The sequence below is a fragment of the Tetrao urogallus genome, assembly GCF_951394365.1.
Source record: "Tetrao urogallus genome assembly, chromosome: 4".
NCBI classification, from domain to species: domain Eukaryota; kingdom Metazoa; phylum Chordata; class Aves; order Galliformes; family Phasianidae; genus Tetrao; species Tetrao urogallus.
In genome coordinates, this window is record NC_136817.1 from 11,332,229 (window position 1) to 11,351,961 (window position 19,733).

The window sequence follows — 19,733 nt, forward strand, 5'->3', positions numbered from 1 at the left end:
TATACAAGAGCCTAAGAACGTTATTTGCATGTTTTCAGTACAATGGTAACACATTAGCATTTCTACAGGTTTGCAATCTTGGATTCTAGGTAACATTAGCAGTTAACTATAGTTTACAACACTTGTTGATGCCTTTTAAAGAAGCACTTGGCCAGGTAATCTACAAACTCCAACTAAACTAACATTACATGAACTTCTGACAGCATCAGTCCTTGGAAAAATTCATTTGCTCAACCATTTTAGCACTCAGTCACATCAATTTCCTTATTTAAGTGATGAGATCCCAGAGAACTGTGGCAAAAAAAAAAAAAAAAAAAAAACCAAGAAAAAAAGAAGTAGCTACAGCTACACACAACACATGCATGGCAACTTCCAGCAACGTTTGGGCAGACCAGGTTGTTTATCCTAACTCAAACGCAAAATAGTGTATTAATACTTAAGTAGTATCCTAGACACAGACACAATCCTCTGGGATCTTATCACTTAAATCAAAAGCCTTATGTGACTAAGCAACATTTGTTTTAATGTTCTTAAACAGATGTTAAATACCAATGCACTCTACAGTTGTTATGAAATAACAGAAAAGATTTAAGTTGGCTTCAGCATAGCCACCATATTTGTTTACAGTAATACTGAGTAACAAAGAGCAAGACAAGAACTGTAGTAATGAGTTTGTCTTTCTACACTGCCTTTCAGGCACAGTCATATATTTTCCCGTCAGCAGCAGCTGAAGGGGTTACCAGTTGTACTCTCTTCATCTTCTCCCACCCTCATCATCATGACAACTCACTTTACACTCCCTTAAGAGTACTGTTTCTACCCAATACTAAAATCAGATTCGTTTTAAAAGGGGCAAGGATTGATTTCACAGATGTAGTTTAGAGACCAGACAGAGAAGCAACTGTAAAAGCACAGTTTTGGTAATGGTAAATACTGGCAATAAAGCAAAAACAAAATAGTGGAACATACAGCCTTAGACCAGATCTGTTGTTGATAGAAGAATAAAGTAACTACAGCCTTCACCTTTACAGAGCCTTAAACACCTTGATGTTTAGTAAAAGACAGCAAGAACTTTTTTTTTTTTTTTTTAAGCACAGTTCCCCTCTTCAACACAGATCTTTAACAGCATCCAGTTTTATACAGGTACCACCATTTCTTACAGCTACTTAAACAGCCTTTTGATTTTAGAGTCGTGTAATAGTCAGGCTGCTTTCAGGAATGACAACTTTCTATTTTGGATACAAGTACTTGGTACCTCTTTCACAAAGATGTAGGAGCCCTGAACGAAAAGCGAGACAATAACTAGCTCCCTAAAGATCCATTCCCAAGCAGAACCAGTCCTATCAGCTCAGATTGGCTTTAAAAATTGCTTTAAGCATATGTACCTTTAACAACTTGGACACATTTGATTGTTTAGACAACGCTTCAACTCCTATGCAAATCATTCACGAGGGTGGTTAATAAGGAATGCATTCACACTTATTTCGAGGACTGGTCCCTTGAACAGATGAGAAAATACACGTATATATTACTGAAGTATATAATACATACCACACAGTAAGAGTAGAGAGTATTTTAAAATGTTTCTTTGCCTCAAAATATCTTAGTTGTACCTAGACAGGATTTAGAGTTACCACAGAATTATCAGTGGAATAATGATGAGGAAGTAAAAGCAGTGTGACAACAAAGCTAGGATGGATAACTGCAGATAACCTATACACAGATAACTGCGTACCTTGTAACCAACTCTCCTCGGTAATTTATCAAAATATTTTTTTTCTTTATGTCAAGATTAAAATACCAAGTCATACCACCTCTGCTTCAAATAAGCTCACAGAAACGCACACAATCTCCCTAACACCATACCATAAAATTCACTGAACTGCCTCAGACATGATAAAAAGCATCACAGAAACACTCAAGTCGGAAAAAACAATCAGTTAAGGTTACTGCTCAGCTGAACAGGAGTTCTGCCATCCTTCATACAGAAAGGGCAAAATACCAGTATGATACTCTTAAAGATTGAACCTGCATTTAACGGAAAACTCCGGTTACTCATGCACTACGAACAACATTACCAGACAATACTCATTTTAATTACCTTCCTGAAGACAGTGGAGTTCAGCCAAAAGACACAACTGTTGAATCAACATCAGCTTACTCCATCACAGCATATGAAGGATTTCAGGTTTTCAACAGGAGAATCCTCATCCTTCTCTGTCAACAATTTTCTGTGTCACCTCCATTATCTTCTGGAGGACATAACGTCATTGTTTGACAAGACTCCATAAGAATTAGTCTCTTCTTACTCAATTACAAATTTTATTAAGTTCTCCTTGGTTGAGATTAGTTCAATTTTACCATTAACCTCCATAGTGCTCAGAAGAACAACTGAGTTAGATCACTACTGAACACTTCAAAAATCCCTTACTTGAACAATCTACTTCCTAAAGCCCTTCACTTTTTCAGAACGCTAAAATAATTATTTCATGTCTCAGCCTAATTACTAAGTGTTAAGTATTCCTATTCATAGCAAGTAGGCCAAGTACACATTTTCCTTGCAGTATTCTTTAATACACTTACATTAAAGAAACACCATTATACGTGTCTACAATTATCTTGTATGATATATTTGATCTTTCAGTATTTCAAGGAATGCACCTCTAGGTACAGTCATAGCATAAATGGTGTCGGTGTATTTTCAACTACAGCTGTTTAAAACAGCCAGCACGTATTTAGATAACCTACACTCAACCTGTCCACTGAAGCATATACACTATACTAAGTCATTTGGAAAGATTAGTTCTTACTCATCTCATTATCATCTATTTTGTAGTTACAAAGAAAGCTAAATCCTTGCTTCTTAAAGGACAATAGAAGAAAAAAAGAGTAAACATAAACAAGGACAGAGAAGACTACTGTCAATGTGTTTAAACTACGCTGCTCAGAAAGAAGGCTCTTTGAAAGCATAGCTTATAGGTGAAGGAGTAAACAGTAGAACTATCACTTCCATGCATGATCACAGAGGAAATAATGTCTGAGGTAAAAAAAAAAAAAAAAAAAAAATCACTGTATCAAATCAATCATTGATTACATGTCACAAATGCACTTCTTAAACAAACCAAGTCCCCACCCCAGTTAATGCAACACGCCCAAAGAATCAAAGCAAAAGTAATGAAAAATTGCACTCTAAAAAAAAAAAAAAATAAAATACTGTAATAAAAGATTTTATTTCAAAATCATACAAAACATAAATGTAAACATAGAATCACACTGAAGTAACCTTGCTTTTAAGTAATCAAATATTTTAACAACAACACTGCCATCAAAAAGATGTCTTTATTTACCATTAGGAAATTTTACCTTATGGAGCGATACATCATGAAATCAATTGTTGTACATCTAGGAAATTTACCAATAGAGCTCTCTTCCACTGGGGTGTACACTTTGATTTGTCTCATGTGAGTGTCTCTTCCATTTTGGTGATTAGCTAGAACAGCTATCTGAATCATAAATGTGCGGATAGGCTTCTTATGGGTATCTGTTAAAGGAACATGAATCCAGCCGCTTGGTTCCACTAATTCAAGTTGCTGCCAAGAACAAGACAAAAAAGCAAAACATTCAGGAACAGTAAATATAAACTATTACATATCAAACCTATTTAACACAGATGAATTTTGCTGGTCAGATTTTAGTTACTTTCTCAAACCCATCTGAAGCAATGTAATTGAATACCCACAGCTAACTTACTACTGATGCAACTGGAGACAAACTAATTTGTTTGACTATGGTTATTTGCTTTTGTCTTTAGTAATCTGCTCTTAAATTTATGCCTTCATCTTAAAAAAAAAAAATGAAGAAGCCAAGTCAAAACATTTGGATCTTGTTACTAACTCACAATGACAGAATGCACATTTGTAAGTTTTTTAAATCCTAATTTATGCATTCTGAAGTATTCTAGAATGACATAGAAAAGAAACTAAAAATGTACAAGCAATTTTTTCTGAATTTCTTTGAGAAATTGAGAATTGAGAAATGGGATATTGAGAAATAATAAGAAGGTGAAGGAGGAAAAAAATGCAGGATAACCACAGAATCACCTATGTGTCAAAAAAGATGCCTGGCTAAAAAACAATTGCTGCACAGCCATTTAATTACATTCTAGAAGTCCATTGAGTTTGCTTTCACACAACCAACCAAGTTGAATATGTTTTTTTATTTTTTTTTTTAGTCCTACTGAAGCCAACATGAAATCAAATGAAGAATTGCATTTTGTTAACTTTAAACCACATCACTAACACGTCAGCATACTGAAACCAAGCTAGAAGTTACGCAGAAGCATAGTGACATCTTTGATTAAAATTAGTTGCCCTACTTCAAAGCACAGCTCAGAGACCATGTGGAGGAGCACACAAGTCAGTGGAAGACTTCCTAGGGGGAAGGGTGGGGGGTGGGAGAGAAATAAATCAGTTCTCCACAAGCAAGTGAACTTCACACAGCTAAACTGCTGTTTTTAGCAGATGAGTTCTTCTGAAGAAGAGGTATGCCTTGGGCAGCTCAACTGTCTCATCCTTCTCCTGAACACACTGCATGACAACAATCCCATCAAATGCTTAAAACAAGCTGCCTTCGCTGAAGCTTTTTAAAGATCCACATGAAATCTGCTATTTTAGAGGCATTATCAAGAACCTGGAGAACCATTCGAAGTTAAAAGATGCTTATCTTAAAACTGCTGTAATTTGAAAAAGAAATGAAACTAAGGTACTTGTTTAAAATATTCTTTCCACTGCCACAGATTCTCCAACAAATCGATCCCAAATGATTAAATTCATTAAGTGTTAGCAGAATAGTTACACTCCTAAGTGGAAACTTTCACAGATAAACATTCACATGTTTGTTGTAACCCTGTCCTTTTCAGAAGAGCCTACCAAATCTTTTTTAGCGTAGGTAGCTTCAGGTAGCAGCTAGCTTTATATAGCGATAAAACTGATCCATTGCTGAAGCAGCTTGACATACAGGAAATTCATTACGTAACACAATTGTCAACTGATAATAGCAAGCATGCTTTTAATCTCCGCAATAAATGGAAAGAATGAGCATTTCAGTAATATTTTATTCAACTAATACTAAGGTACAATGCCTATGATTTAGTAGCAAATTTTATAAGTCGCATCTAATCAAACTTGCATTTTAATATTACTCTCAAAGTTTTAGAAGTTTGACTGATGATTCAAAATGAAAAGTTAAGTTTCAGAGCTATAAAACTCATGTTTTTAATGCTTGGAACAGTTAGAAATTGATTACTTGATTCACCTTGTCTCATCGGTTTCAGTTAAATCCAATACAGTTCAGACTCGTACTGTTTATTGTCAAATTAATTACATAGAGTGAAAGGTCTTCACCTCCAGAAACAAAGAGGTACCTTGAGATCAGTGGAACTGAATTGTTTGCTCTAAATTAAGTTAAATGCCTGTTACCTTCACGTACAAAAAAACTCACATGCTCAGAACATTACTAAGGTCCAAAGATGAGCATTACAATTATGGCAGTTGCAAATGAAACTTCATTAAGTTCCTTCCTATGTCAGGATACATCTTTAAGTTACATATGTATTAATATTTGGTTTCATGCCCTATCGATAGAAGGGGATAAATACACGTGTCCATGGAACGTTATTTTCCAATCCTCCTATAAAAGGCAATTTATTTCTTCCCTAGCCTTTACGCAGTGATGAGAAGTAATTTATTCAACTGTAAAACAGGCAACGAAGTTCAGATTAAAATAATCCGAAGTTTCAGATGTCAAATGTTGCCTACTTTAAACCTACATTTTAAGTCCTTAGCTACACACAGTATTTGAGATGAGGTTTAGCTCCCACCAAGTTCACATCTCCACAAGTTAATGAAGTTTTTACATCAGCTACTGGAACACACAGAATGTATGAGCAGTTACCTGAGCGCATCCTGTGAAGAGACCACAACGAAGCAGAGAATTCCTCAAGCAGTACTCAGCTGTCTCAGGCACCTTTTAAAATTATTCCTGAAATCTGTGCGTTGCTTACTCCTCAAATTCCAGCTTCCATAACAAATGAATTTATTGTACAAACCCCGAGGTCATCCTCAAAATAGATTCTGCTCCCCTTGCTAATCTAATAGTTGCCTCTTGGAATAAGTGCCTAAGACACACGAATGAAGTTCTAGGCTGAATAGTGCAAGGGGTCTAGATTTACATCTGGTCATTTGAAGAAATTAAGCTCGCATTTAAGTTGTCTAAATAACATCTCCATCCTGTAATTTTTTCATGTCTCTGCCATTTTTTAACTGACCCCTACATAGTTCAGTGACATCATTAAAACCTTGAAATCCATTCAACTACTGAAGCTTAAATAGAACAATCATCTGAACATCCACTAGAAATGAAATATTTTTTCCAGCTATGCACGTATTCCGCGATCGTAAGAACAGGGGATCATGACACACACTGCTCAACATTCCTCATTCGTATCCATCCTTTAGTATGAAGAACAAACAGGAATGGGAATAGGCAGTGGCAGTACATGACAGTATGCTGCCCACTCTTAGTTCAATGTCAGTACCCAGATACAGGCATTACAATTTTCAGCAGAAAAAGGATGAAATATGCAGTTCATCTCTGCCTGAAGCAGTCACAGCGTGAACAGAATCTAAAGGAAACCTACTATGAAGTTTTAAGAAATTCCTATTAAGCCCATGCAAATGGCAATCTTTCAAAGCCTTGTAAACCGGTCTGGAAATTTGGGTGGATTTTTACAGGGAGGCAAAAGGCAAATGCTCAACACAAAGGCTGAACTCCCGCCAAATTACAAATCCTTGGTTCAGAGCTTGGGGGCACTGGAGCATCAAAGAAAGACACCAGAATATTCTCACACAAGCAAAACAGCATACTTTTCACTAGCCGCCTTCTTGTAACTAAACTGCTTAGGCTGAAACTTTTGAAGAAATTGAACCAAAAGCAGATATCTCAAACAGGAAATGGCAGTTTGAACTGAACACTGATAAAAGTTCAAGAAACTAAAAGTCTTAAAAAAGAAAAGGTCATAGCTTAGGTACAGGTGTCCACCGGCAACTCTACTGACAGTAGATACGTTACACTCATTTCAGTTGACTTTGCACTCAATTGTTTTCTTCGAAAAGCACTAACCACTGTATATAGATATTCCGTCCTAACCCTAAAGACTAAATCCATTGTAAGCAAATGACACATTTAAATTTCTTCCTGTATTTTTCTCTCATATGCAAGTCATTCATTAGGAATCTATCACAAGTAACTGTCCTCCAGCAAAGTTTTACTTAGCAGCTGTATTACTAATTCCATAAGCAAAATTTTTGAAAATTAAAGACTTTTGTTACTTAAAAAAGAATCAATGCAAGTTAAATATTAGTGACCTGGGATAGTTCCTACTGCTCTCACCTTATTAAGTATGCTTAAGTTACGCTGCTTAAACTCATTTCTACTACGACAAATTTTGAGATGTTTGGTAGAGAAGCAGAGTGAGAAAGTCAAAATAAATGCAAAAACAAAGGAATTAAAAATTGAAATGGAAAGTCACTCACCTGTCCTTTGCTGCTGTTATATACTCTTATCTATCTCTTCTCCTGCTTTCTCTCCACTGCTTTATTTTCCTGTCCTTTGCGTGCTACGGCTTCACATACGGATTACTTGAGTGAGAGTATATATTTACATAATTTTAAAAGCCAAAGCAGAAACATTGTAAATGGAAATCCTCATCAACTTGATAATCCTGTTTCTTCATTTTCTCGCGTAGTTCAGAGATGCATCAAGCAAAGCTACTATTACCACTAACGGGAGCTCTGCCACAAAAGATGCAAACCATACGTAAAAAAACAAAATAAGTAACAGAAAAACCTGATGAACTTCATATGGATAAGGGAAGGACCAAAAATCCCACAGCAAACTCAATCTATACTGGTATTGCTGGCTTCCTTATAGAATAAGCAGTCAAATAAACAATACGCTTCCTCTTTTAGGTTTCCTAAGGAAGAAGACATACTTTTTCAATAGCATAATGCTAGAACTATTTATGTTACCTGCTTTAAAGGGAAATAATGTAACTTACACTCAAGAACAGTGAGAAAGGGCTAAAGGCAGCAGATAAAAACAAATCCATCTGATTCAACTACGAAAAAAAAACAACACAACTGGACAGAATTAGGTTTTCTGAACACAAAATCCTTTAATAAAAACAGTGAAACATGGTTGGTACACATTTGTCCCAAAAGCCTACGCTGGACCTGCTTTCTGAGTAAGAGGGCAAGCAAAGATGAGTTGACAGCTCTGAATATTAACTGCCAGCATTGTGCAGAGCCTGTTCCATCTGCCTATCCATCTGCCTGTTCCATCTCTACTACTGCTCTCAGAAGTGGTTGAGAAGCTGAGGTACATTATCATCAGCAGTTGTACTTACGTCTCCTTTAAAGAATCAGAAGCTCTCCAAAAAAAAAATATATGTATATATTAATACATCTTTCAGGCCCATTATTAAGTTCCATTGTTAAATTTAATTTCAGCTGGCCAATAACAGCATAGAAAAGGGATGCTGCTAACAAAGGCGACACTTCCATGAGTCAACAAAGAACAATTCAATCAAAGTCAGACAACTCAACTGGACAAAGAGCCTTCCAATTTTGACATTACAGAAGCTTGACAGCAAATGAATCTGAGCAAAACACATTTTCCTACTGTTTGGAAATTGCAAGCATCAGGGATATTTTGGATATAGCAACTCCTTTGTGACTTCCCTGCAGCTGCCTAAATGGTACATATAAATTAAAGATTGTAACGCCCTTGATGTCACCCTCCAACCTATCCCGTGCCATACATTATCTGAGGCCAGTCTGGTGTCATATTTAAACAAGTTCAGTTCCTTCAGACTAAGCATTTCATAGCACTACAGCCCTAGAATGTACTTGCGTACTCTGTACGAAGTCTGCTCGTTAGTTACTTTCACACCTGGAAGCCACACCATAGTTTTTAAGGCAACATATGAAAACAGGTTTTTCCACTGTTATTTAATTGTACTGGAAATGAAAGTTGACCTCTTTTCAATATACAAAGATATATTATTTAAATTCTGAGATCTCTTTCAAGTGGTACAAAACTCAAACTGCTAATTATTCTTATAGGCTTATTATACCCAAGTTGTCTACTACATTTACTGTAGTTATTGTCCTCGAAACAAGGCAGAATATCTGTTGTCCTATAAAGCTATCTTTTGTTAAGGCACAAAGTTTAAAACTGTTGCAAGTAGCTTCAAATTCAGAGTCACTACAAATGCATCCCAGGATATATGCAAGACACGGCTCCCAACTGTTTTCCTATGCATATATAGAAAGAAAAAGGGAGACTATTTTCTTTGTTGGAAATAATCTTTCTGCACACATGCACTGACAAAGCTGAGCATTACTGTTATCATTACAGTTCTACCATGATACAACAACTCTTTGAGATACTGGTATATACAATCATATTTCCATCCGTTCATCTGTACTACTCAATCCAAACGACAAATACTTCTGTATAAAACAGACTGTAAAACCAAATGGCAGAAGTTCACCCTTCTACTTTTCTCACAGAACTATTAAACCTACCTTTCTTGTTTGGGGGCAAATTTTTTTCTTCCAAATGTCTGGCAGGGTGCTATGTTTCACTACTTCAATTGCACACCAGCAGTGATATGACACCAACTGGGACTCCCTAATTCCCATTCATCACTTGATCCATCAACAGGAGAACCAAGGAGTCATCACAAGACTCTTTCACGCTTCAGAACACTCATAAAGCTACTGCAGAAGTCCAATGGACTGTGAAGGCTAACAGCGGACTATAGCGGCCTATTGCAGAATGAAGTCTCACCAGGGTAAAGCACTGCTATGCCAGGCATTCTGGAATTTCAGTATCAGCTGACTCAAAGGGAGCCAAATGATATGCCATAAGAGACTAGTCATGCATTGCAATCCCTATGGCAGCAGACTACAAGACAGTCTGCTTTACTTGGATGGGCTGCCCTATACCATACTACTGGCGGCTATTGCACAGGTTATCCATGAATGTGTAGTGTGCTGCAAATACATAAACGAAGCAGATAAAACCTCTTGTGGAGAACAATTGCAGAAATACAAACATGGGGAGGCCTAACAGGTGGATAGTATCACACTCCCACAAACTCACCATGGCAAATGTCATGTGCTTATACTAATGGAAGCAACCCCAGGATGGATAGAAACACATCCTGTGCCCAAGGCCACCACCCAAAATACTATCCTGAGTCTTGAAAAGCGAGTCTCGTGGCAACATGGCACCCCAGAAAGAACCAAGTCAGACTCACTTCTAAAACAACTTCATAAACACTGGGACAAAGAACATGGCACTGAGTGAATATCTCATCCCCTACCACACAGCAACTGCAGGAAAAAATTGAACAATACAATGGACTGTTACTGGCTACACAGAGAACAACGACTGCTGGGATACTCAAACACTGGGACACACATTCCACAAAAGCTAGTTGGTTAGTCAGCACTCAGAGATCTGCCAATTGAACTGGTCCTCACCAATTAAGCCTCGCACATGCCATAGAAGGGGATGAAGTCTGGTGGCACACAAAGAACAAGGTTGGGCAAGCCAGACTAGGTTATTCCTGCCTCGGGAAAAGGCAAGCCATACCTCAAGTACTGTGTTCAGGTTTGGGCACTTAGCTACAAGACAGACACTGAAGCACAGGAGCGTGTTCAGAGCTAAACAACAAAGCTGGTGAGGGGTCTGCAGCGCAGACCTCAAGAGGAGTAGCTGAAGGAGCTGGGATAGCTTAGTCTGGGAAAGAGGAGGCTCAGGAGTGTCATTTTCACTCTCTACAACTGCCTGAAAGGTGGCTGTGAGATGAGAGTCTCTCTTCTCCAGTACAGCGGTCAGGCACTGGAATAGTATGTCCAGGGAGGTGGTGGAGTAACCAACCCCAAAGGTGTTCAAGGCACGTGTAGATGTCGTGCCAAGGAACATAGTTTAGCAGGACATACTGGCAATGTGTGGATGGTTGGACTGGATGATCTAACTCAGAAGTCTTTTCCAACCTTGGTCATTCTATGATTCTACTCTTAAGATTGCTTTTGCTCAAGGAATTGGGTGCACGTGGTGGGTAACGTGGAAGGGTGGCAATATCTGTTGTGTACCTTGAGGTGATTTGATGCTGGGTGAGAACAACCAGTAATCAGAATTTTACTGTGTTAAACCGTTATAAAATACTGTATGTCATCATCATTACAGTTGATATGTCTTGTTAACAGTATTACAGTAAGAACTACAGAGGTTAGAGAACAAACTGACAGAACCAGAGCTAGCTTCAGCACAAAGTAACTCACTGTGAATCATCTCTCAGAGACTGAAAGATGAAAGACAAAGCTTAAAGTTACACACAGAATGAATATTACGGAGAATTTACATGGATGACCCATAGATCATGGAAATATTGTGTATAGATATTAATAAACAAGATAGGTGACAGTAATTTTTTAGGATGTGTAGAAGTTGTGGGACCGGAGCATGATGTAAATGATATGGAATAAGGGGTGGATATAGCCTTAATTTCAGCTAGGATGGAACTGTTCTCCTCAGAACTTCTGGTAGGAAGCCATGTTTTAGCTCTAGGATAAAAATAATGCTGATAACACATTGATGCTCGTACTTTGTTAAGCAGCATCATACAGAGCCAAGGCTGTTCTCACCAAAAAGCCAAGTAGCTGGGGATAGAATCAGGACAGCTGACTTGAAGTGATCAAAGGGATATTCTTTATCACATGACATCATATGGGAAAGAGTTACAAAAGGGATGGGAGTCCATTTTAGTCTTCTTATGCTGCTTGGGAGGCTGGCTGAGTATTTGTCTGTGGGTAGTGAGCAATTGCTTGTGTATCACTTGGTATATACATGCATATATACAGAGGGAGACATTCAAAACTATCATCCTTTTCTCTGAGTAAATTGCTTTATCTCAACGTAAGAGTTAGACGTTGCTTCCCTCCATCCTCCCCACTTCTCTCCCCCATCCCACTGAGAAGAAGGGCAGCAAGCTTAAGATCATACGGGGCTCTGCCACCTGCCACATTAAACAACAACACCCTTCTTAATACATACAGTTTTGCCCTTCTACATGCTTAACTACTTCTGATCATAGAGATATACAAAAAACCTCACATTTTCCAAGTAGATGTTCTCAATAATGTATTCTTTCAAACAGCAAAAGATAGTAATGAAGTGCTATTTTCAGAAATGAAGCATTATTTCAGAGTTTATCCAAGCTGAGTAGTAGAATATGAAGAAGGCTTTCCCGTAGCATACTTTCCAACCCCAGCTACACACATACCTACGCACAACAACTGGAAAGGAAAAAAGCTGGCCCAGTTCCCAAAATTTTTTTTTTTTTTTTTTTAACTACAATGTGCTACCACATAGCTAGCAGAATTCAGAATCTATAGCTAGCAGAATTCAGAATCAGTAGACTTATGTATAATTCCAGTACTGGAACTGTCAACACTGGAAGTAGCTGAGCTTGGGCTTCAGCCATCACTTCACTTAGGAAGGAAGAAAACCAGTTAATAACAGTGATGCACCAGTTCCAGCAGAAAAAGGAGGCAGATCCAAAAGAAACTTCACAAGTTCCAAGTGAGTCAAAGGAGGGACACCACATTAGCAGCTTAACAAGAATCACAGAAATATTCTCAAAGAGCTCACTGTGAAAAGCACACTACTTTGCTCTAATGAAGCAACGACCACCTAAGGAGGTGGCTCTGTGGTGTTAATCAGTCACCTCTTTAAAATGGTCAAGAAATTTAACTTCAGTCCATTAGGTATAAGTTTTCCATTCAACACAGTAGTTCCTGAAGAGTTTAGAGGAGTACACCCAATACCTCAAGATGACTCAACTATTAGCATGGCAGTCAGGATACCAGCTGTAGGATAATCTACATTATGCAATGAGAACTGCAAACATTTATATCATATGTAAGCTACTTGTTGAAATGAGCTGCAACAAAGAACTTCTGGAAATATGGGGGTGGGAGGGGGTGGAAAAACACAGGTCAAAACATCCTTAGCCAAAAAAAAGTTGAGAACTCCTTTTAGATTACTTGACTCCCAACTACAACAGTGAAAGTTAACCAAGAGTTGTATTTGGATCAATTAAAAATGAAAGACACAGGCCAAGCTAAAAATAGCATGTAAACTTGACCAATGCAGATTATCTCAATAGCTGCTTGTCACAAAATGTCTGAGCATTAGAGTATCACAGAAGTGAACCAGATCACATGGTGAAAAATTTCCTACATGAGCACTCAATCAGCTCAACGAAGTCACAGAAAGATACTATGAAAAAATCTAAACTGTACTGGGCAATGTTTTTGGAAGTGCATCAAGCTTGCCCAGATAAGTTTTCAACACATCTTCAGTTTTTGTCAGAATCTTTTGAATCAATACAAATGATGAAATCCATCAAGCGCACCAATTCAGTTTATGGAATTAAACCACTAGTGACAGTGAATAAATGTCTGGAGTCAGCCATAATTTATCCTCACTCAATCAAGTATGAAGCATTGAACAAAGTAGTAACAAGTCTTGCAGAAAAAATGAAATATTATTAAGAAAATGCTCTGTAAAGCATTGCTTGTGCTTTAATTCAGGCCAAAGGCAACTCACCACTTTATTGAGGGTATTGCACAGAACTCCTAGCAGAAGGCAAACAAGTTGTAGAAGAGCAACAGACTCCTGTGCTAAATGAGTTGAGTCCCATTAGACTTGTTTTTTAATGGTCATTTTCAAAAAAGCAGTACTTCTTAAAAAGCATAAAAACTTCAAATTAAAAGGCTAGTGTAATTAACACTTCACAGGTGTGTCAGAAAACCTTATAAGTAGTTTCCTTTTCAAATGAGAAATCCAACTGAACTGTTATTTGCAGAGAACAGACTTATTTTCGCATTTTACCATTAATGACAAATTTACTTAAAACTTGATTCCAAATTAATTCAAGCCAGAATCCCTAGCCCTACACTCCAATTTCATCACTATCAACCGTAAGCATCAATATCACTTGGCCATGGCCATCCAGCAGGAAAAGTGACACGGAATTTGTAACACGCATCATCTCAGGGACACAAAAATACAGTTGAAGAACAAAATTCTTCAAAACAGTATACTGTGTCATACGGAAGGCCTATATTGCCTAGTGCTCCCGTACCAAAAAAAAAAAAAAACAAAAACAATACCACAACACAACAGCCTTAGTCCATTCTCATTTCCTTATTAACTAGCACTTCAATTCCTATGTTCTCCAAAAGTCAATCACAGCAGTCAAACTAGAACACCAACGAGAATCATAACTACTGTAAGAAAATGGTTACTGTGCAAAAGTGTTGATAGGTTTCCATATTCTATATGTGGTAGGCCAATCATTTGCAGCTATGAAGCTCAAATGGAGATCCTTGCACCACCTTTCCATGTATCACGTTCAGATTTCAGAAGAATTGTAACATGCTGGAAAATGTTAGCAGGTTATATGTTGCACCTTATCAGCCACAAAAAGGCATGTTCCTGAGGTAAGACATATGTCAACTGTCATAATGTAGTCTAAATTTTCATTTAGCAAAAGTGATTCACCAGAGCAATCAAATGAGGAAACAGCAATTGACAGTGCAGCCCATCAGTCAGCTTCAGATGTGAAACTAAACCTAAAACTCCAAAGTCAGCAACCTAAGCTTACTTCTGTTTCAGTTCGAACAGATTTCATCATTCACCTTCTGTTCCAGTAGGAACCCCCCCTCCGACACAACAACTGTGACACTTTAGGTCTGATTTCTCAGAAAATGTTTTTCCTAGTTAGTTTAAGTATCAATCAAAGTGTAGGAGTGGCTAACAATACCCTGTGCTTGTCAGCATTATAGTTCTAATATCTACTTCTCATTAACCAGCTTTGTCACAGACAGGAGCATCATACCTCTGCCAAGGCATTGGTAGTAAGCTTGGAGAAGACTCCCGAGCCGAGGAGAAACCCTTCAGACTTACAGTGACTTAGGTATACAGTGAATCTCAGTTACTTCCCTTGAGCTTGGCAGATAATATGCTGAAGCTGAAAAAAGCAACCAAAAATACCTTGAGCTAACGCTCTAGAGAGGTAGGCTGACAGTCTCAAAAATAGTTACTGCATTCCAAAATAAACTTTCTTCTTCAGTTTGTCTACTTCTGGGAGCTGAAATGTATCAAGACTAAGATGCAGACATCCTGGAACAGATAGCTTCTGAACAGTCTGGTTCTGAAAACATATAATGGAAAAATTATGATTGTTACAAGCCTTAGCTTTCCATAAGTCAGCATTATGAGAGAGGGATGAGAAGATTTTTTTTTTTTTAACTAGAGTACTGTTCAAGTAAAACCATCAGTAGCTTAGAGTATTGAAGATGCAAATGGGAGGAAGGAAGCCATGCAGTTAAAAAATGAAATAGAAATATATAATTATCACTGCACATTTAAAATTAAGTGAAACTTCAATTTAGTGAAATCAAATAGTTTGTTCCATTTAGGAAGCACTTACATTCTACAGGCTTATGTCATAGCAACGTTTGTTTTATTTCACAGACAAGTAACTAAGCAGACAACTACACATGCACAAGGTAACAAGTAACACAGAAAGCAGGTGCCTGGCAGACTGCTCAGATGAAAAACACAAATCAAACCCTGAGCATGTTATATTATGTCAGAACTCATATTTGTTAACAGTTCTTAAAGGGATCAATCACTATCAAAATAGAGAAGACTAAGGCATGAGCAATACACTGAAGATTTTCTTTGACAATCCTAGCAGTAACTTTTACCCTAACTGAAGACTAAGAAATTAAGAGACCACTTCACACGCAACTCTCCCTCCCACCTTCTCCCCCCCCCCCCCCCCCCCAAAAAAAAAAAGTCAAGAACAAAAAACTTTTGTTTCCCAAATCTCTTCCAGGAAGTGGCACTTCATGCATTCAAACCCTTAAGTCACAACCCCAGATAACCTCTACCGATAGAGCCTCCAATAAAAAAAAATATCTAGATAAGCACATGGAAAAAGTTTTTCATAATAAAAGAAACGAGGCAAAGTTATCAATTAAGAGGATACATCAGTATCTCTTTTGCTTACATTTTTATCTTAGTCATGAAACAGAAAAGCAAAGCTAAGATTTTTCTAATTAGACTATGGTAACACAATAGAAAGTGCAATAATGACAGCAGAGCAGCAAGATCCCAGGCTGCAGAGAGTAAGGATTTGCCCAAGTGCAAGAACAGTGGGCACAGAAAAACCGGAAAAAAAGCTGCTCACCTTCAGAAAGCTTCAGGCATACAGGGATCTCCAGCAAGATACCCTTGCCCTCCTCTACCAACCCTTAAATGAGGTCTGGAAAGGGGTGGATCCTGACTCCACCCCTTGTGGTCACTTGGGTACATTGCACGTGCCTGAGCTTCCCCAGGCTGGCCCTGCCTCAATCACTGGTTCAAGCCATGGCTTGCATTTCCACTACAACTACTAAGACTTACAATTTTAAATCACTCTCCAAAGAGGAATCTATTCAAAACAAGGACGTGATCTCCTGCTACTTCCACATGAGACAGCCTCCTCTCAGAGAAAACAGCATTTCAATTATCTACTGAACAGAAAATGTTGAATGAGAGCACTCAAATATGCTACTACAATGGAGTAGACTGCAAATACGCTCAAATCCCTGAAATTTAGGAGAATTTACTATGAATGAGACCGACGACTGAATAAAGGCACAAGGTATTAGCATCAGCAGCCACCATCTGTGAGAGTAACAGATCACAACCAAACCCTACAAGAAAGGAGTCAACAGTTTTTCCTGTAAGCATCTAAGAAACAGACGTTTTACAAGGAAATGCTGAAATAGCTACACCTAAGAGAACAATAGACAGTGACATGAAAGAGACAAAATTAAGCTTTTAGGTTAAAAAAAAGTAGACTTGACTAGATAGAAGAAAGAAAACTTACTACAAGGGTAGTGGAGCACTGGAACAGCTTGCCCAAATAAAATGTGGATGTCCCATCCCTTCAAATGCTCAAGGCCAGGCTGGATGGGGACCTGGGTAAACTGACCTATTGGAAGGTCTCACTGTCCATGGCAGTGCAGTTGTAATCAGACCACCTTTAAGACCCCTTCAACCCAAGCCACTCCGACTTCTAAAAACTACTGGATAGAGGAGCATGAAGGAAGAGTTGTTATAAATTTTTCCCAAACCAGAGCTGCTGAATCATCTTGTTTTACCGAATACTACAAGAGGAAACAAAATAAATAGATTGTAAGAAAGCACCACACAAATTACAAATGGAAGCTATAATGACTGAAAACACTACCAGAAAACAACAACTCTTACTAAGTTGCGGAGGTCTGCAAAGCTGGTGAGAACTGCACTTCGCATGTCTGCTGTTTCCATTTGTTCTAACGTATATAAGAGGATAATATTTTGTTTGTGTGAAAGTTAAAAAAAAAAATCAGCTCACACTTGACCTTCAAAGTTGTTTAGCCATACCCAGGAAATACGTCTAGACATAGCTACAGTTAGATTATACAAAGAAAGTATTTTTTAAAGAAGTCAAATTATGCAATGAACATTACAGTTTCAAGTGCCTGAAAACCAGCCACACTGAATTAATCCTATATCAAATCATACCAAATAACCATCAGCTGCTGACAACACTAGCTCTCGCCCTCTGCATCCCACAGAAAGCTGCAACACTTCAAAAAACAATTATGGAAAAAATATAATAACAATTAATGAAAACCAACTGAGTCACTCTAGTAGCAGACAGCTGCTAGCTCTCAAAAAGCCCCTTAAGGCAAAGGAGACAGAAGTTCCACCTAACATGGATCCATGCCTCCTGCTGTCAAAGGCAACTATTACATACTGAGGAAAAATTAAACTTCCCAAGCAGTATGTTACACCTGAGTGCTAGCAAATAAATGAAAACTTTGTTTTTAAAATGAGCAACAACAATACACTGTTTTTGAAAAACACACCCAAAAAACGGGATCAAGTGAAAGCATTTCTTCTGGGTCCACAAAGAACAATTTCATTTTCCTAAGCAGATTTTATTTCCAGGGTAGCAGAAAACAGAACGCTTACCTCTCCCAACAAAGAATAAGGACCCTAAAGTAGTAAGTGAAATTGTCCTCTATCTGGATAAAGATTCTGCTGGTGACAGAGGCAGATAGTCAGTAACAGTACGTGGGTCAAAGCCCAGTCAACTGCAACATAACCCAAGTTCATTATAAGATGCCAGATTTCAATATCCAAACACAGAGTAACATTTCAGAGGATCCAGAGCAGATGCAACTTTAAACAAAGATTATTTGTTCATTGGAAACAAATGCAAGAGAGTGTTGTGAAAACTATTTGTGTAAATTTAAAAAGGCAACAGTATGTCTCATCTGAGAAGGATCTCAAGTTAATAAACACGTCTCACTGGAGATATATTTTTGTATGAATGAACTTTAAAGGAGAAGAAATAGTGCATCTGTCACAGAAGTTCAGCTGGGTAGTTCTGTATGAGCCAGAATACACTTCCATAAATTTGCAAAGCTAGAATCAGGACTGTTGCCCAATGGAAGCATTTAATTTGAAGTCCACACAATTTCTTTTTCTCTAATGTACCAGAACAAATACAGTAGAGTTATTATTCTTTTGCTTGGGTTTTCTTACAAACCTATATGAAAACATGCTCTGTAAAGTGCAGGGCTATCTTCCACTACTTGGAGGTCAGCCTTTGGATCTGCTTCACTCAACACACATACCACTGATCTCTTGAATACATGCTAGGAGTTGAAGACTCCTCAAGTAGCCAGCCACTCGCTTTAAGAACGCAGAGTTCCAAAAGAAGTATTCCGACAAAGCTACTGGGTAGGGTTAGTGCAATTCTACTGCAACAGCATGTCTACTACTCGCAGAAGCCTCACATAGTTTCGTATTCAGTAGACGAGGAATACAAACTCTTTCACATAAGCCACATGAGAATTGAAACAGAACTACATCATACACGCTCCTGAAGAACCAGGAAGCATGAGTATGGATCTAACAAAACACTTAAGTAACACAATTGATAACTTGCTTACCACCAGGCCCATTGAGTCCTTAATGTCCAATAGTACTCCTAGTTTATCTTACTTAGAGAGGTGAAGTTAATAACATGCTGACAGAACCCAACTGCAAGTGTACATCTTCCAATGTATCTTCAAGTCCCACGTACGTGCACACGTATGTGCACAGAACTAAATTAGGAAGTGGTGCACATCTCAGGACAGACAGTATAAACAGAAATAGTAATAAATCCACAACATAAAGCCACAGTGTTAGATTTACCCAGAACATATTTATGAAAGCCTCTCCACTACACATCGTGACTATCACAAACGCAAAGATCTACTGACACAGATGGAAGCCTGTTTAGTGATTTAGGTCATTACTCTTACTACAGAACTGCAACTATTATCTTAGCAAGATAGTAATGCTTTGATATAATCTCACTAGTCATTCTCAGTAATATCAAATCAGTTAATTCCTGCTAATGAGTACACAGCAGTCTCAGAACATTAGAGAAATGAGCATTTTCTGCATTTGCTAGTAAAAAAAAAAAAATAGTAAAAATT

At 37.9% G+C, this 19,733-nt stretch overlaps 1 protein-coding gene across 2 annotated transcripts in view; it reads right to left on the reverse strand.

Annotated features, from left to right (window-relative positions):
* Positions 1-3,217: 3,217 nt before the first annotated feature.
* ANAPC10 (anaphase promoting complex subunit 10) overlaps positions 3,218-19,733 on the reverse strand; it is a gene marked incomplete at both ends in the record, with an annotated part of 31,635 nt that continues 15,119 nt past the window's right edge. The window contains one exon of one of the 2 annotated variants that reach the window (XM_079534353.1): positions 3,218-3,590. In XM_079534353.1, the coding sequence (XP_079390479.1) occupies positions 3,360-3,590 (231 nt within the window). The remainder of the gene's footprint in view (positions 3,591-19,733) is intronic. The other variant, XM_079534354.1, reaches the window with a different exon arrangement.